The following is an 18,616-nucleotide window of genomic DNA, read 5'->3' on the forward strand; positions in this document are numbered from 1 at the left end:
TCCAACAGTCAATATTTTATCCACTAAAAATCTAGCGTGATCATCATTTACTACTACGTACTCTAGCACCCCTTTTATTTTTCTTTTTTTCCGTCAAATCCCTAATTCTCTGAAATTTCTTGTTCACGCCCTATTCTATTAGTTTATTGTTGCGATGATTATTGTATGTATCTAAGGTCATTGGCTAATCAATTACGATGTGGTTCCAAATGCATGCATATATATATATATATATATATATATATATATATATATATATATATATATATATATATATATATATATATATATATATATAAAGTTTTTGAGTTATGGATCGTTCATCTGTATTTTTTATATCCATAGTTAGAAAGTTTGTACCAATTGATATGGACTCTTCATCCTTTTTCCATATACCTTCTTCCAAATTTCTTTCCATAAAGGACATATCAATAGAGATAAAAACTCTGTTTCAGAAAAAAAAAAATTAATGGAGATAAAAAGTAATTATTCCTAAATCGAAAAGTCAATTGTTCCAAAGTTTTCTTCTAGAGTTTATTTCTCACATTCACTCAATTTTTTTTTTTTAATAGCCAAAAATTTACTCACATTCACTCAATTATCACATATCAGAATTGGACTCTACATAATTTCTTTTCAAATGAGAAATTTCCTCAATTGATTAATACACCCTCCATAATAGAGATGGAAAACGAAACAGAGAGGAGTTAGCATGTGTTGAATTTGCGAAAGAGACAATCACTGAAAGAGTATCATATGAGTTTTTAAGTGAAATAGTATGAACTGTTAGATGAACAGAGATCAAGGGTTATTATTTGATGTCAAAACAAAGTTTAACACCTGGTGTCAACGGATTCCGACTCTCTCTCTATATAGATTCTAAATAGTTATTACTCCCTCCGGTCCTTATTATAAGAAACACTTTGACAAAATCACACAGACCAAGGAAGGTAAATTTTCTCATTAATGATTCTAACATTTTATGTTATATTCCAAAACTAACCTTTGACTAGCATGAGAAATATGTCTCTCTAATTAATGCACTAGCATTATAATGAATTATTTGATTGTATTTAATAAGGGTACAAATGGAATTGTGTCAAAGTGTTTCTTATAAAAAGGACCAAATAAAAATTCCAAAATGTTTCTTATAAAAAGGACCGGAGGGAGTATTTATTTCTATTGATTATAAATTAGTTATGTTTTTCGTAAAAAACATAGTTATATTTAAATCCATTAAATGTGAGTTTTTTATTTTTTTTATTTCAACAACTATTTCAATCACATATTGCCACTTCATTTTGTGAAAATATTTATTGCTACAATCAACATTGACTAGAGTAACAAAGTAGTATATTATGGTTTATATATGTTTGAGATAGAAGAATAATTAGTTGTACCAAAAAAAAATAGTAAATATATGACATTAATTATTTTATGGAAAATGCCTAACATATGCCCTAGAGTACATGTTAGGGCATATGTTAAGGAGTCAAATATAAACATATTTTCTTAAAACTTATATAATTAACTTTTTTGAAATGATTTTCTTTTGGTATTATTTATGCAATTTTTTTTTTATTTAGATACATTAACTATATAACGCCATGAGAAACAACATTGTATCTTTGAACATTTTTACAATAAAACAAAATATATATCTTATGTCAAATATAAATTAATAGAAATATTAATCATTTTCATAGAACAAAAAAAAAAAGAATAATTTCCTCTATTTCGTTGATGTGAACTGTGTATCTTTTGCGCACAAATCTGATTAATACGGTTACATTCAGGATTAAATTCGAACTCAAGACATAAGTTAATTGGAAGAAATGTATTTTGAATGCCATAGAACAAGTTTAATTTCTTTCAAAATGATCCATTCACATTTATTCAACTAATTAGAGAATAAATATTAGAGAGGATATTCCTAGCATTTCACTTCCCACCAAAATAGTTCACACACGTTTCACAATCTTTTATTTCTGATCATAACGTGGCTGTTGCACTTGTAAGATTCCATCGGGTCTACTTCAGTTTTGAATCTTTTTCTGAAAAAATAAATATAGAGTGAACAGTTTTAGTAACTTTTCATGTGGGTTTGTGACTGAAGTATAGAGTAGTAATAAATGAAAATCTAACAAGTGCAATTGCAATATGTATCAAGTACAAAAACACTGGCGGGCCTTCATTTTTAAATGCAATTTGGCAATCTTAATTATAGAGCAATATATCATGCAACATTTATAGAAAATAGCTTAACTTATATAGTTTAGGGACTTGTGGGGCTGAATGTGAATACTTGATGAATGACCCGTATGAAGAAATTTGATGGTTACAATTCCATAGGAGGCTATTGAGCTGGTTGTGCTCCAGTTCTTGCATTAAATATTTTGTTTTTTTTTCATGTACTACATAATTTTATTTTCTAATTCATGGATTCACTATATTAATAAGATTAAGATAATGTCTAGTCATATAAATATTAGGTAGTTCTACATCTATATAATATATCATTCCACAAAAATATTTGGTCTACTTGTTAGTTAGTTAATGAGAATTCAAATTTTGAAGAAATGAATGTTATATGAGAATTTTAACAAATTGATTGTATAGACTAGCTAGAATGCTTGTTGATAAGAATGAAAATTTAAAATGTGGGATTATATCTATACTAACATAATTGTACATTAGAGGTTGAATTCAATAGTTGCACATATAGTTGGGTTTCATTATACCTATAGCATTAATAAAAATGGAAATTAGTAGGTTTGATTTAACTTCATTTTCACTGATCCATATATTAGTTTTAAGTGAATAGCTATTCTTCAATTATGTACTCTAAACAGTAGCAAAATTTATTAAAAGCTATTCTTTTATTTAAGTATAATATATATATATATATATATACACACACACATTATTCTAAGCAACGATTTAGTGATGAAGAGTTTGAGCAGCATGTATGAGTTATTGGGCTCGACCCCAACTCCATTGTAAACAAAAAAAAAAAGTATATGAACTATTCTTTTATTGGAATCTGGATTGGGTGCAGTCAAAATATTCATACATAGTTAGACATCAGTGACCGTCTAAGATTAGACGGTCCTAATTTAAGTACAATATTTTTAAAATTATTGATTAAAAATTAAATTTATTTTTCCTGATCTATTTGATGTTAATCAAATGGTTACAAACACTGCGAGTTTCATCAAATCATCGACCGCATAGAATCCATTTCACTCTTATTGTTATACACTAGTTACTCGTGTAGATGAACTATGAAAAATCGGAAATGGATTCCCTGCAGTCAGTTTTTTACTACAGGTTAATCTTAGCCATCCAAATTTATTAAAATATATTATTTATTTGATCAAATTTAAATCTAAGGGCTCTCATGCAGTGACTGCATGACTGCAGCATGCTTTGACTGCATGGGATCCAGTTCCATGAAAAATCTAGTACATTTTAACCATTAATTTGAATGCACGTGATAAGCTTCTTTCTACATCAGAATCTTAAAAAAAAAAAAAAACTATAATGAATCCTTGATACTTACATATGATATCTGACACTGATTATGAAACCGGCGGAAAAAGTTGTTGAAGAAGATACAAGCATGTGTTAAGTGTAACATTGCTAAAACCTTTCAAAAAAATGGTTGAGGGTGTTTGAAATTAAATGAGCAAAATAGACTTTACCAAACAAAATAAGAATGCTAGTACTGATTATATTGAAAGCTTTTAATGGAGTTCTAAGTAACATGCTTAATTAAGAAAATGACACTTCATATTTTGTCTGGATATCCTTTTATAGTTAGTGGTAATATATCTGTAATATTATTATTTTCTCTGTTTGTCATTTAGAACTTGTGTGAAAATAATAATATCACGGCTCAATGTAATTCCCAGCAAAAGCTATTAATGTGTTTTATTATCCAATCCAAGTACATAAATGATAAATCCACCAACTAACACTGCTAATTTCAGATGGCGGGAAATGTAATGTTGATGCGAGTTTCCATAATGAATCTAGCCGTACGGGTTGGGGGTGGTGTCTTTGTAATTCCGATGGTGTACATATTATCACAGGTACGAATGTGAGTATGCATCAATTCTCTACTTTGGAAGGTGAAGTCATGACCTTATTGGAGGCAATCCGTGAAGCCTCTATTAGAGGGTGGTCTAACATTGTGTTTGAAAGCGCCTGCAAAATTGTGGTGGATGCCTTACAAACTAATCACATGGGTGTGTAAGAATTGAACTTTATTATTATGTTGATTAAGTCTTTGTTACATTGTAATTCGAGCTTTGAGATCAAGTTCACTAAGCGACAAATGAACATGGCGATTCACACTTTAACTAGAGCGGTCATTTCTTGGTCTAATCGCAAATTCTTTAATTATGTCACTCGTTGTAAAACACTTGCTCATTTAATACTTAAATTCATGAAAATTACAGTTACCTTCCCTGACATTTACCTAAATAACACATGGACCCCCTCTAATTCTAAAAAGACACTCACCTCCCCCTTGAGACTTAACGACATTTACTGCCGGCAAAGTGAGAAAACATTGCAATAGTTCCTTTCATCTTGTGCTTTTTACCTTTTTCTTACCAAATTACCTCCACCCATCCATTTTTTGTACGAGGACATAAATTCATCATTGGTAGGTGAGGATTTCACAACTGGTTTGGGATAATAGGTAATATATTTTTGAATTTATTTCACAGTAATTTTTAGTTTGTTGTTTGTTTGATGTGAAGCTCATTTTTAAGTTTGTTGTTGTTTGATTTGAACAAACAAAGAATATCTTATGTATTTATTTTGTGGTCCAAGGAAAATGTCCTTTTCCCCACAGGAAAGTGTCTCTTTGCTTTGGTTCCATTGGAGTCATATTTGGTGGTTTCAATTGATGATGGGTCTTAAGAGAGAAATATGATGATGGCATTTAATGCCAAACAAACTGTAGGTAATATTATTTTTTATGCTCAAAAGTTTTTTTAAGTGATGGTAAACAAGGATCAACAATGTCCCCGTAAGCTTAGCTAAGTTGATAATGACATCGCATTCTTTATGCAGGGCTGAGGTTCGAACCCCAGACACCCCACTTATCCACCTTATGAGTGGAATTTCTAATCACTAGGCTACTTGACAAAAAAAAACAAATAATAAGGATCAACATCCTCCACTGAAATATATGATTCAAAAGTAAATACTTCAGAAGACAGACAAGAAAAACCAGTTTTACAATGTTTTACATTCTTGGTGTCCAGGAAAAGTGGGGTGAAAAGAAAGCAGAAGAACATCTATATTGCCTTTGATGAGAAGGGAAAACCTTCAATGGTCCTAACTAAGTAACTAATTCCTTGACTGCACTGATGCAATTAGTTGGGCCAATGCAGCAGCATACTGAACAGCTGTGTGTTGCCATGTGTAATTGTCGGAGAGACCATATTCTGCAAAATTTGGCTCCGCTCGCATGAACTGACCATGTAATGATTTTTTGGACAGCACTTCTCGCCATATTTCAACGAATTCTTCTATAATTGGCTTGGCTTTTTCAACTGAAGAAATAGGGAGATACTCGATCTGCAGAAAATATTAAACCAAAATTAAAAATATGTATCTCAACCTGGAAGGAAGCTCGATTTCTCTCAAATTTAACAACTACAAAGATGCCATGCATAGTAGTACGAGCATAGAATATATATAAATTCAGTGCGAACACAAAACTAAGATGGAGTAGCCAACAATGGCCAAACTTTTAAAGGGATGAGTTCCTTGAGACTAAACTAAGCAGATCAATAGAAAGGCTGTCTCATCTTTAAACAAAGAAGCCATTACATAAAAGACTTTTTTGAAAAGAAAGTTTTGGATTGCCGGATAAAAGACTACATGAAACTTAGAGCAAATCATCATTGTCTTTTAAATAAAATAACAAAATACTAGATGAAGGATGTAGTCGAATATTCAGAGAAAGAGGAAAAAAATAGGGGAAAAATGAAAACAACTTAAAACCAAACCATTAAAAGATATCTAAAATTAAAGTACACGATACCTAGCAGAGAAATGCTTCATTGTTGCATATAATAACAATTAAACTTCCACTCAGTCTAAAGTGCAAGTTACAATTATCAATGGCGAGGTAGCAAAATAGGTGGTAGGCAGAGGGTTGATTACGTTTTATATTGAAATATCTCTGCCCACCCATTTCGCTAAGATACCTAGCAGAGTGTAAAATTACTTGTTATAGCGGGTTATAGATGTTGATTAGATTTTCTGTTTTGCTAAGAAGACTTTTCTATGTATTCTGATATATACTATTTAGAACTCTAGAACCCAGTTAGTGCTGTTGATCACAGAATTCCTCCCCAATGTCAAGTTCTAAGACCTCGCTCGAGTCTAGCCGATGGTAAGGCCAAGGACTGCAAGCACATTTTCCACATGAATATGCTTGGGCAAATACATCAAAATTTTGATGTTTTTGACTGATGGACATCCTTGTTGGAGTGATTTCCAAAATTGAGGAAAAATACCTCAAAAAGATTAAAACTTTTTATTTTAAACTAGTGCATCATATAGTGAAAAGGGAAAGACAGAAAACATCACGGAAAACATGTCTGAACCCCTGCCTGTTATCACAGAAAAATCATGGAGTCTCTAATAGAGAAAACATGAAAAGGGAACAAAATAATAGAGGGAAAAAAAAGGAAGGGAAAGGAATGCATTATGGTTCCCCAATCATAATAGATAGAACCTTGACACAAAGGCCTTGGAGAAGGGTTGGTGCATATGATAGGCAGAAGGTGCAAGTTAGCAAGAATGATGAAGGAAAAGGACTCATTTGTAAACATTTAATTCTTTTGCTCCCAATTTTCCTTAATAAATATCCACTGTCCGACCAAGAGGTGTCAACTCAGTTGTAAGAGCATGACTTTGTAACCTCAAGGGACATGGTTCAAAATCTCACATGGGACAGTTCTAAAATGGCTATTAGTGCCACTGATACTAATAGTAATTTCCCCATCCCCAATTTGTTTTTAAAAAAAAGTCTCCACTGTCTAATATTTAATAATTATTTCTAACCGAAACTAATAAGTACTCCTACCTCGAGGTATCACTTTGAAAGTGAACACCCTAGACAGAGCCGTTATTAATACACTTCATTATGAAGCTAAAAAAAGGTATCGCATCAAGAAATTATTTCTTGGGTCTCTTTTTTTTTTTATTTGCACCAAGTTACCTACTTTTGTAGCAAGCATAACAGGGCACCATGTGCACCAATAAGGTGTATAATGTGAATCCCAGAAACAAAAATGTCAAGATGCACCATTTTATTTGGATTGCAGAAGTGAATGCAAATCAAATGAAAGAGACAAATCTTAGCCTCAAATATGTTAAAGGAAGAATTATCAACACCAGATAATGCCCATTGTCTCATACTCTCATGATATCTGAGGGGGGAGGGGGGGGAGAAAACAGTAAAAGGAAAAAAAATTAGATGGGTTTAGCTTAAAAGTAACTATTTTGAAGAGCAATGTGCTTAAAGTCTAAAGGTATATTATTCGATAGAAACATGAAAGACAACTCCTCTACTCTGATTATATATATGACTACGCTAATCAGAAGGGAACTAAAGATAAAAAAAATTCCTTCTAATTACATGCAAAGACTGCTCATGCAGTCAACTGATGCGATCCTCGGAGCCGTCAAAGACGCCACAACCGGATATGGACAATCCAGATGATAATTCGGGGAGCGACACGGCAAAGCCGATAGGCTCAAACAATGGCTCCAAGAACCAAAGAGAACAAAGTCTCAAATTTACTCAACAAAATTCAACCTCCTTAATTCATAAAATGAATGCATTACAATATATAGAAGTTTCTAGTCCCATTTGACTTAATAAACCCTAAAGAATTTAAATTAAACTTAATAAAAGGAATATTCTAGAACAAAATAAAAACATACTAAAATAAATGCATAGCAATTAAAGGACAGAATACATGCATAAATCACACGTCATAAGCTAAAAGTAAGGAGTTAATTTTATTGACCTCTGTGTGCTAGGATCCCTTTAATTTGCTGATCCTTTCATGAATGATAGCATTGAGTAATATGATTAGGCTTGAATTGTCAATTCTCGATAATTAATTTCCACGAGATTCTCTTAATTTCCAATGGGATTGATCTGATTGTTAGGAGCACTAATAATATTTCCATATTGGCCTTTATGAACACTTATTTGCATGGCCATTGTTGAATCAAGGTGCACGATGTGAGTGTGCAACACTGGATACAATTCATACAATATACTCATGCTAATATTCTTTGCATGTTTCTTTCCACATGGTTAAGCAATCCATGATCACATCAATTGTGGAATCACACGCTCAGGGTTTGGTCAATCTGGCTTATTCTAAAGGAAAATAAACCATCTCAATATCTAGGTGATACTTAAAAGGGGCTAGGTAGAGAACCACCTTGGCAAGTTTTCGTTTATAAATTACATGACAGCAATGAACCAAAAAACACTAAAAGGGAAAAACAATACCAGCAACGGATTGTATACATTTCCCTTCCAAAGTTATGCGTGGTAACAGTCAGATTAATCGAGTCAAAGAAAATACACCTCAAATTTCTATAGTAGTCAACCCCAGATAGCGGAGCGGAGCGGCCGACCTCAAATTTCTATATGTGGTAACTGCGCCGCTCTCAGGCATCCCATAGTGGCGAGCAACCGCTCCACTCCACCGGAATGCCGCAGGATTGCTTACCCTTCTCTTCGCCATAAGTATATCTAGTGTTATTGAATATCGGCCATGGCAAATATCGGTGGCGGATTTTGGCCTCTTCGATATGGCAGGTTTTTCAACCATAAACCGCTATTGCGGCACCACAAAACGGCTGATATGGCGGGATTTTGGCTCTCCGCCGCCATCGACAACACTCAGCATATCAAGCATTGTTATCAAAGTGATATAAGCTAATATACCATATATAAACCTTAAAATAATTCAAGTTATAAACTTTTCATAGTGCACACTAAGTTCCAAATTCTTTTAATCTATCATAAAGATATATAGTTATATATGATCAAACTAACCTAACAAACAAACAGCAATGGAAGAAGAATTAAAAAAACTATTGTTGTTACCTCCATCAAAATTCCTCTAAGATTTTCAGCAGTATTAGGAACAACTTTAATCAGTCTCACCTGAAAATCACCCAGTTTATACTGCAAACCCTGCACCATCCATAATAACATCAACAACAATTGAGCAAAAACATAAAACAAGAAACACAAAAACACAAGACAAAAATGAAAGAAAAAGAGTATAGTAATAAACCTCAAAATTAAGAGCAACTTTAGATTTATAAGACTGGAGTTTCTCAAAAATAGTCAAAATAGAAGAATCAGCTTCAAGAACAAGCTTATGACCACGAATAATGAAGAAGTATTTGTTGGGTACTTCCATAAGAGAAATTCCAATAAAATCACGAGGGAATTCAGTAGCAGCCATTGATGAATCACGTAAATTAGGTCTGTAGAAAGTGAGAGTAGCTTTCCATCTACCATCTTTGACGCCATTAAAATTGTCTACACACTGTGAGATTTCGTTCAGTATGTGACTGTTTACTGAAGATCCTTGGTTTGGTTGCCAGTGAAGAATCCTAAAACCAAAACAAAATTTTTTAAGCTAAAGATGATTAGAACAATAAATTCATAGATTTCGCTGATATTACCATCTCACAGGCATCTTCGTTGCCGTTGCCGTTGCCGTTGCCGGTGCCGGAAAGTTGCAACGCTCCGATAACAAACGGCTATGACCACCGATTTTACTTCTTTTCTGTTTTTTTTTTTCCTACTATATATTTATTGAGTTTAATTTGTATGAACCGTCAGTGTAAAATTTATTTTACACATGCATACAATGATGTGTTACAACATTATTTAATAAATGTGACACATCATGTTTTTAAACACCATACATGATATATTATATGTATCTATAAAATAAGTTTAGACTAACGGCGTATATAAATTAAATCCATATTTATTTATTATTTATGTTTTTTAAATTATTAATTTTTTACTAAAATAATAATAAGTTGGATATGGACATTGGACACCATTCACGGCTTCATATAGGAAAATTTCTCATAAACTACCTACTCATGCCTTTGGAAATTCCATTTTTGCCCTTGGTCAAAAAATTTGGAACGCGTTTTCCGAATTTTTTTAGTTCAAATTTGGAAAAAATTCGGAAAACACATTCCGAAGTTGTTTTTTAAGGCAAAAAAAATTCGGAAAACGCGTTCCGAATTTTTTGACCAAAGGCAAAAATGTAATTTCCAGGAGTGTGGTGAGAAAGTGGGTAGGTGGGATGAGAAATTTTCTTCATATAGGTTATGGACCCTTCTGGCTGTATTGGATCAATGGATGACAAATTCTTTCCCCACCCCCACTCCAAGTGCCCTATGAATTTTCAAAAATATTCCATTCTAAAATTAAATTTAAAAATATTCTGTTCAGATTTTAGAATATGAAATGTTTTTTTGGTGTTTGAATAATTCAAACATATCATTTTGCACTATTTGAATATGTTATTCTCCACTTCTCTCATTTATTTATTACTTTGTTTTGTGTGTAAAATTTCACTTTTAAGATTATAGAATTTGTGTGTGTGTTTATATGTTTTTGGATTCTATAATCAAAAATGGAAATGCTCTTTGTTACGACAACAGGCAATGCGCAAATAAGCGAAGGTGTACGGGCGTGTTTTCTGCAAATTACCAAAGAGAATGGCTCACCAATCTCTAATGAAATGTCAAATTTGTATTCACGTGTTTCGTTGTCTAATTGATTTGTAATAATTAGCATTAAATATTTCTTAGTATATATTTTTGTGGATATTGAGACACAAACATCAACAACGACCGCAATCTTCTTCGCCACATTTACAATTGTTACTCAAAGCCGTCCAAAAACCATATCTTTTATACTAAATTATCAAGGACTCTGCATATACTATTTTTGTCTGAATGCATAAGTAACGTGACTCTAAAACTTTCTTCATTATCTTTTAGCGTTTTTGTTTCAATTGTATCAAACACTTTGTACCGGTATATTTCAAATTTTAAAATTTGAACCATTCAAAGATTCAAGATTCTAAAACCTATTTTTATTGATGTTTTAAGCCAGAGACATTGTACCCACAGATGTGGATACTCCCAACAATGACAGGCACCATTAAAACACACACACGACACCTGTGAGGTTTCACATTTGAATCCGGATAAATACATTCGACCAAAAAATATCGATATTATTGGTTGAACTGGTTTATTGGACCTATTAGAGGTTATTTTATTGGGAGTCCTATCAGACATTAAAACAATTTCATAAATTTTACTGGACATAGAATCAACACCATCATAATATAGATATATTAATCATTTGTAGGGTAGTGAAGCAGTAAGTGAGGGAGGTCCGATTACTGCAAGGGTTAAATTCTATCTATCCCTACTGTACTGAATGGTAGTGGTATGGTATGAACAAAGTACTCCTTCATTCGGGTATGTATGTATGTGACTGTCCCACTTATTTTCACTGCACCAGTACGTACAGAACCACTGGCCACCTTCACAATCAAAACCAGATAATATAAATAATACTACCATTCTATTTATCTCATTTTCCCTTCAGATTGAACTTGAAGAAGTTTTCAAAAATAAAAAAGTTTATGTTAGCAAAATTGTTATCTCAAAATTTGATTTAAACCTCACTCACTTTTGGACCCACTTTGACTACATCTTTTTCTTCTCCCTTTCGTAGTTTGTTGGGCCTAACTAATGGCCTATAATGAATAACCCTCTTCTCTTATTTATTTTTTAAACACTATTCTTGAATTGACACACCTATAACTAAAAGAACATACAACGAGCCGAAGGGAGGCCAATGTCCCGTCAGATACCACACACCACGGCCACGGGCAAGCTAACGACCTTCATCTCCTGCAAGTCCCTTCGGTCTCCTTTAGCTCTGGTATCTATAGTTCTTCTGGCCTTCCTTCATGTTGTAGCTTTAGCTTATCGTCTTGCAATACATACAACATTTTCATTAACTCATGTCTTAGAGAAGAACGATCTTTGTTTTAAGTTTGAAGTCAATGTTAATAATTAGTATTATTTTATCTCTTTCACTAAAGTTTTCAATTCTTTTAACCTTTATCTAACCTCTTAAGTCTTATATATAGAATGCTCTTTAAGTTTTCCCTTGTTAAAATAATATGGTTTCTCCCAAACAAAACACAGCATTAATCTATTGTTCATACAGTGCTTTTTCCTTATACATGTGTTCTGCACAGTATACATATAATAATCCAAGGAACTGAATTCTGGCCCAGGTATCTTTTCTTTTAAAACTGTAATAAAATCACAACAAACATTGAGGATTATACTAATACCTGTCATGCAGCATAGTTAATAGTATAAATATGTCTAGTGTCTAGCACTCAATAAACATTTCAATGGCTTTGTCCAAAAAAAACATCCCAGTCTTGAACATTAAGTTCTAATTATCACCTAAAGGTCCCTATGCCTATGGTCACTGAAGTCACACATGGTACCGATAAAATAGGAATAACAAACACACAGCATCTTCACCCAAAAATCTTTTACACATTAAGCTTATAAATCACCTCTTTATATATATATATATATATATATATATATATATATATATATATATATTTTCTTTATCCTATTTTAATTTCATTGATGTAGGATTAATCATTCACAATTTAATTGTAACCCAAACCTTAGTTTCTTATTCATGATTATTTCCCCCTCGTTAGTTTTTTCTTTTTTGCGAGGTAGTTAACTATCAGAATTTTACCATTTAAGATAAATAAATAAGTGGAAAATTCCGAGTTTGAACTTGACCCCAACGACGTATTGCAATGTTTCTACCAAGTTATGTTCACGGCCACTTACCCTACGTATTCTGAGTTTGTTTTTTGCCAAGTAGTCAACTTGTCAGAATTTCACTCTTAAGATAAATAAGTGGAGAATTCCGAGTTTGAACTTGAGCCCTACGTAGTACGTATTGTAATATTTCTATCAACTGAGTTATGTTCCGGACGACTTACCCTATTAGTTGGTATTAATATGTTATCTTTGTTTTGTTTTTCTAATTTCAAAGAGGATGCAAGTCTGGCCTGTGTACAGTTTTGGGAGTTCTTGAGAATATGACAAAGAAAGAAAGAAACAAATCTCAGGGGCCACAACACAAAGCTAAGCTAGCATCCAATATTGTACTATACGTGTGTGATGTGTTTTGTCTTTGAATATAAGCTAAAAAACCACGGCCAAATAAACTGGTAGAGTCTGAAAACTGAAACCATGTCTGCCACAAACAAACAAACAACACAACACAACACAACAGAACATAACTTAGTAAAACAATACAAACATACACATTGGAGACACAAATTCACTTCAACAACACATGTACAACAACAGATAGAAAAAGTGGGAACAATTCAACTCAAACTAACCACAAAACCTCACACAAAATATAAATGAACTACTAGTACTACTACTACTACTACTACATTATTATTGGTCTTAGATTCAATCACTAGGGACCCACCCATCATTCAAATCCATGCTTAACCATCTGCAAAATCAAATGCAAGATAATGAGAAATCAATAGCTACAAATCCATCATAATTACATTCAAATGTATGATCTTTGTTAAATTATTACTGGTGTCGACGTGTCAGTGTCTTGTATATGTTTGTATTAATGCTTCAAAGAGAATATGCTATTTACCTCGTTGGTTTGTGGAACTAAAAGTTGTGAAATCATGATGTGCTGTAGGAATGGAAATTGAAAGCTGAGTGGTGGATGATTTATCATCCAAATCAAGCCATGAATTTCTACTGCTTTTGGGTGGCCATTCATCAAAGAAACGATGGAAAATCTTCTGAGGTTCTTCTTTTTCTTGTTTCATGAATGTTTCTTCACTACCTGAGATGTAAAACCTTTGATCTTGTTGCTGTGGTTGTTTTGAGTTGTTATTGTTGTTACTTAGGCTTTGAAGTTGCAAGTAAGAGTACTCATTGTCATTGGATAAACCAGAGCAATTCCTCTGTTTTGAAGAGGAAGATGAACTTATAGTAAGTGGTGTGAGTTGCCATGAATCATCCATTGATGAAGCTGATAAACTTCTCATAGTTCCAGAAGGTTCAGTGAAGAAAGCATGCTCATCCACCTCCTCTTTCAGTCCATAAACATACCTGTTTCTTAGAAAATGACAATACCAAAAAGAGAATCTCTCACAAACACTTCAATAAAAGAAGGATAGTTCAGCACTATTATGAGCTGGATTCACTTATTTTAGCATATCTATTGGTATAACCCTATAAGTAAGTACTTGTAAGACTATTTAGAGAGCTTATGGAAACAACTTATGATATTATTCTTAGATTGTAGCTTATGATATGTCCATAAATTATTTTCATAAGGTCTTCATAATAGCTTATGAAAACAACCAATAACTTGTATGAAAACAGTTTTACTTTACTTTATCTTTTGTTATAGAAATAGTTAACACATAATCAGTTATATAAAAACGTTTAATAAGTTGTTTATCCAAATAGGGGTTAAGTATGTATGTGTCTAAGGAAAAGTTAATAACCTGCAATCAGTGTTGTTGTTGTTGTTATTGTGAGAGGAAGAACCAGTACTGTCAAGAAACATGGGAGCAGCACTAGTGTTGTCTTGAAATGAGAAATTAGGCCTTGAAGATGGAGGGTTATGGTAAAGGAAAGAGTGGTTAAGATGGGAAGAAGCATAAGAAGAGTGTTGAGGGTAATGGTAAGTACTGTCATGAGTTGTTGGGTTTAGTGCTGCAGTATTATGATCAGGATCAAAACTACTATTTTTAGTCATTGATAAGATTGATGAAGTAGCAGCTGCAGAATCTGTGTTTGTTGTTGTTGTTTTCAAAACTTCCACAGGCTTTCTTGAACGGTTTTTCCCTCTATGCATGTGCCTCTCACAGTACTTTGAATCTGGATATGCTTCTTTTGAACACCTCCATTTCTTTCCATCTGTTCTTCTACATCTTCCTGGTTCAGGGTCTATTTTTCTTCCTAATCCCATTGGTAAATAGTTCCACCCAACTGCATGCAAATAAACCAACAAACCCCTTTTTATAACCAACTATTTCATTCAAGAATATGTACAAAACTACTGCATATATAAATAGTCCTTCCATAATGAAAGCTAAAAAGTTTAAACCAGAAACATGAAAATGTACTTTTTTTACTTATATTTCATTTCAGAGATCATTCATACACACTACTAGTACTACACATAGGGATAGGATAGTGCTTGCTTACAGTGTTGAGAGTGGTGAGGTAAGAGCCTTGAAGAGTCTAAGTAGCTTCTTTTGATGGTGAGTAGAAGATCAGGTGGAATGGAGATACCAGAAGCCATGTATTTGTAGATAAGAGCTTGATGTTCAAGCTCTTGCCACTGAGTTGGAGTAAAAGGATGCCTGTTTCTTCCATTCATGATGAAATCAACAACAAAAGGGTAAAATAGGAATCAAGAAACAAAAACTTGTTCTTGCAGAGAAGAGAGTATAGAGGAGAGGAGAGGAGTTGAGAGTGTTAAAAGGAGAGTAGTATAGTAGGTATATTTATTTGAGGGACCATTGTGTTGCAGAATCTTCTGTACATGGATATGAACTAATGGTTCTGATTACAGTGCTGCATGCCAATGCTATTTTTCTCTTTCTATTTTTTCTCTGAGCTCTTATTATGACTGCACCTCCTCTGTTGCTGCTGCTTCTGCATCTCTGCCAGCTCTTGTCTCTGACATATTTACGGAAATCCATAAAATAAAGAAGAGAGAGAGAGAGAGAGAGAGAGAGAGAGAGAGAGAGAGAGAGAGAGAGAGAGAGAGAGAGAGAGAGAGAGAGACAAAAGAGGAAATAGTTATTATTAGTATTATTGTATATTGAAACTATTTAAAGAGAGTTGGTAATGCCTCTCACTCACTGTCTCAGAAAGATTGTACGGGTATGAGCTTTTACTGCTACTAACTCATTTTACTTTTTCTGTTCCTTTACTTCACCCAGGCTCAGAACTCTGCCTCAGAAACACACCCCACCCCACTTACAAATTTTGACCTTTTTCTATTTCTGAGATTTAGAAAATGAGAGATGCAGTGCAGGCATCAACAAATATCCTCACTTCCCTTCCTGTAAATATTTTTTTATTCTAAAGTTACTGATGCAACACTATTTTAACTTTGGTTATTTTGTATTATCCTTTAGCTAGTTGAAATTAAATATAGTGACTAAACAAACAATTAGTGTATATTTGGATTAAACATGGTAATTTTGTTGAAGTTACAAAGAGTAACCTTTGTCAAAATATCGGTAGTTCAGTGTGATTAGATCAGTCCCAATGTTAATCTAAGCATACACTTAGTCTTTGAAATTGTAAAGATTATCACAAATTCACATTGTATTTGTCAAAGGTCAAAACTGTGGTCGTTGTGATTTTGGCAACCCACAATCATAAAAAATATGCACTTAGACCATCATTATTCGGCAAATGTCCATCTGCTGCCACTATTCTGCCACAATTCCTCCAATTTTTTGTAGTGATATTTATTCAGATAGTATTTTTTTGCATCAAAACAAGCATAGAACCTTTAAAATTTTGGAATATAGTTTGAGAAAATGACTAATGACTGTGTTTAGAAAGTTGGGTTTTCACGGTGTTGACATATGCGTTTAGCAAAAACTACAATTTTAAGCTTCTATAATTCCACGGTGAATGAACATACCATAAATTGATTGGTATTTTTCAAATTTAAATGACTAAATTGATGGATCTTTAATTACATAGTGATGCTTGGATACTAGACACAACATTTATACCAACACATATACAGAAATAATTTGAGAAAATGAAAGTTGATTAAATGTATCTATAGTGTCAAAACATTGACAAAAATCATATACTTGGACACCTTTTATCTCAGTATGGGTGCTTCATTCATTCATGTTTCTTTTTTCTGACACAAAGCAAAGTAATCAAAGTACTAATTCAAATATTGTACTTAATAGTGGTTAGTGCTCAGACAGTGTGACCTTTACTGAGTGACATGGTAATAGAACCTTTGTTTACCCTTGAGATTGAAGATCATTCCTACAGAAACACTGTAAACACCAAACTTTAGCTAGCTAGACCAGCCCTCACATGCTTAACTTTTTTTTTTTTTTATTAAGGAGAAAAGTGTGATGGTTTGAGTTTCACAACTAGCAGTATAAATTAATCAATGTACACCAAAAAAATTAATTAATCAATAAAGAATTGCAGAAAGCACATGCAAACTATTTGGCTCATAATAATAGTCTAAGCTAATTAACACTATGACCAGATGGTGACTTTCTTAAACAACAGCATAACAGTGTAACAATGCAACCTGAGATTGGGATTGTAACAAAAAGCAGGTCAATGTAGCCAAATGAATAGGGCCCAAGTCAAAAACCAATTGAATTCAACAACAGTCCATAAGGTCATATGAGTAAATGAGATAGCATTTATTAATGCTGTTTGGTTGCATTGAAACCCTTGGTTCTATTATTGCATAGTAGTAGTACTTTTGGCAGTATAATTGTGCACTCAGTCTTCATCACAAATTTTCATCCCCTAGCTAGAAGATCCATATGCCAAATCATATATTATCTCTATCTACCTCTGTACTTGTACAACACCCTACTTCAACCAATCATAAATATTTGCACACCTGTTCTATTTTCTTTTATGTAGACATCTATCAATATCATTAGATTTTACATCATATCATATCTTAGTGTATCTGTTTTGTTAAGAAGTCAACATATACTATCTAATAAAGAAATCTTAGCGCAAGACGCGCCAAACAACAAACACCGAAACAACTCCAACCCCTAAACAATCGAAGGGGCGGGTGCACCATTGATTAAACGTTCATGTTAGTTTTCGCCTATAAATAAGATGAATCAATTGATGTTACAAAATATTTCCATCTTGGATGATTTAAATAGTTCATAAATAAATAAGAAAGAAAAAAAAAAAGTAAGTCCAAGCAACAGCTGTAGTACCCCTTCTATTATTATATATGTTCCACTTTATGAAAACAAATAACCTTTGATCTCTAAAGCATGGCATGCACCTCTTTTATATGGTCATAATCAATTAAAGTACAAATACTTACTCTACAAAACAACACAAACCTACCAAGTTACTCAAAACAGTGGAGCATTTAAGAAGAAAAAACTGTCCCAGGCAAGAAGGACACATAAAATGTTTCCACTAATGTAACAGCCAAAAGGGAAATCCCGTTATGTTTGCTGAAGCATTCTGGTTTTGAATCAACCACAACTGTTACATTTTGGACCACACTCTTGAGTCCATACAAACACACATACTTATTGAATAGTGATCATATCCCCCAACATGCAATTGCAGACATTAAACACTGTCCAATGTTTTTATCTTTTTGTAATGCCAATTGGAGGGGGAGAAACTTATAATA

The 18,616-nt window shown here is 33.0% G+C and overlaps 2 protein-coding genes across 3 annotated transcripts; both read right to left on the reverse strand.

Moving 5' to 3' along the window:
• Positions 1-5,175: 5,175 nt before the first annotated feature.
• Positions 5,176-9,894, reverse strand: LOC123906291 (mediator of RNA polymerase II transcription subunit 20a). The gene is made up of 4 exons (XM_045956173.1): positions 9,754-9,894; positions 9,357-9,681; positions 9,164-9,253; positions 5,176-5,595 (listed from the first exon to the last, which is right to left on the reverse strand). The coding sequence occupies exons 1-4, from the start codon at positions 9,765-9,767 to the stop codon at positions 5,365-5,367; spliced, it is 660 nt and encodes a 219-aa protein (XP_045812129.1). The 5' UTR covers positions 9,768-9,894; the 3' UTR covers positions 5,176-5,364.
• A 3,651-nt stretch (positions 9,895-13,545) lies between these two features.
• LOC123906292 (growth-regulating factor 1-like) lies at positions 13,546-15,887 on the reverse strand. Of its 2 annotated transcripts, none has more exons than XM_045956174.1 (4): positions 15,421-15,887; positions 14,715-15,201; positions 13,847-14,319; positions 13,546-13,690 (listed from the first exon to the last, which is right to left on the reverse strand). In XM_045956174.1, the coding sequence occupies exons 1-4, from the start codon at positions 15,593-15,595 to the stop codon at positions 13,683-13,685; spliced, it is 1,143 nt and encodes a 380-aa protein (XP_045812130.1). In that variant the 5' UTR covers positions 15,596-15,887; the 3' UTR covers positions 13,546-13,682. The 2 variants fall into 2 exon arrangements, with proteins under 2 accessions (XP_045812130.1, XP_045812132.1); XM_045956176.1 differs by having other exon boundaries at positions 13,847-14,313; positions 15,421-15,886.
• Between the last annotated feature and the right edge of the window lie 2,729 nt (positions 15,888-18,616).

The sequence above is a fragment of the Trifolium pratense genome, linkage group LG2 (assembly GCF_020283565.1).
Source record: "Trifolium pratense cultivar HEN17-A07 linkage group LG2, ARS_RC_1.1, whole genome shotgun sequence".
NCBI classification, from domain to species: domain Eukaryota; kingdom Viridiplantae; phylum Streptophyta; class Magnoliopsida; order Fabales; family Fabaceae; genus Trifolium; species Trifolium pratense.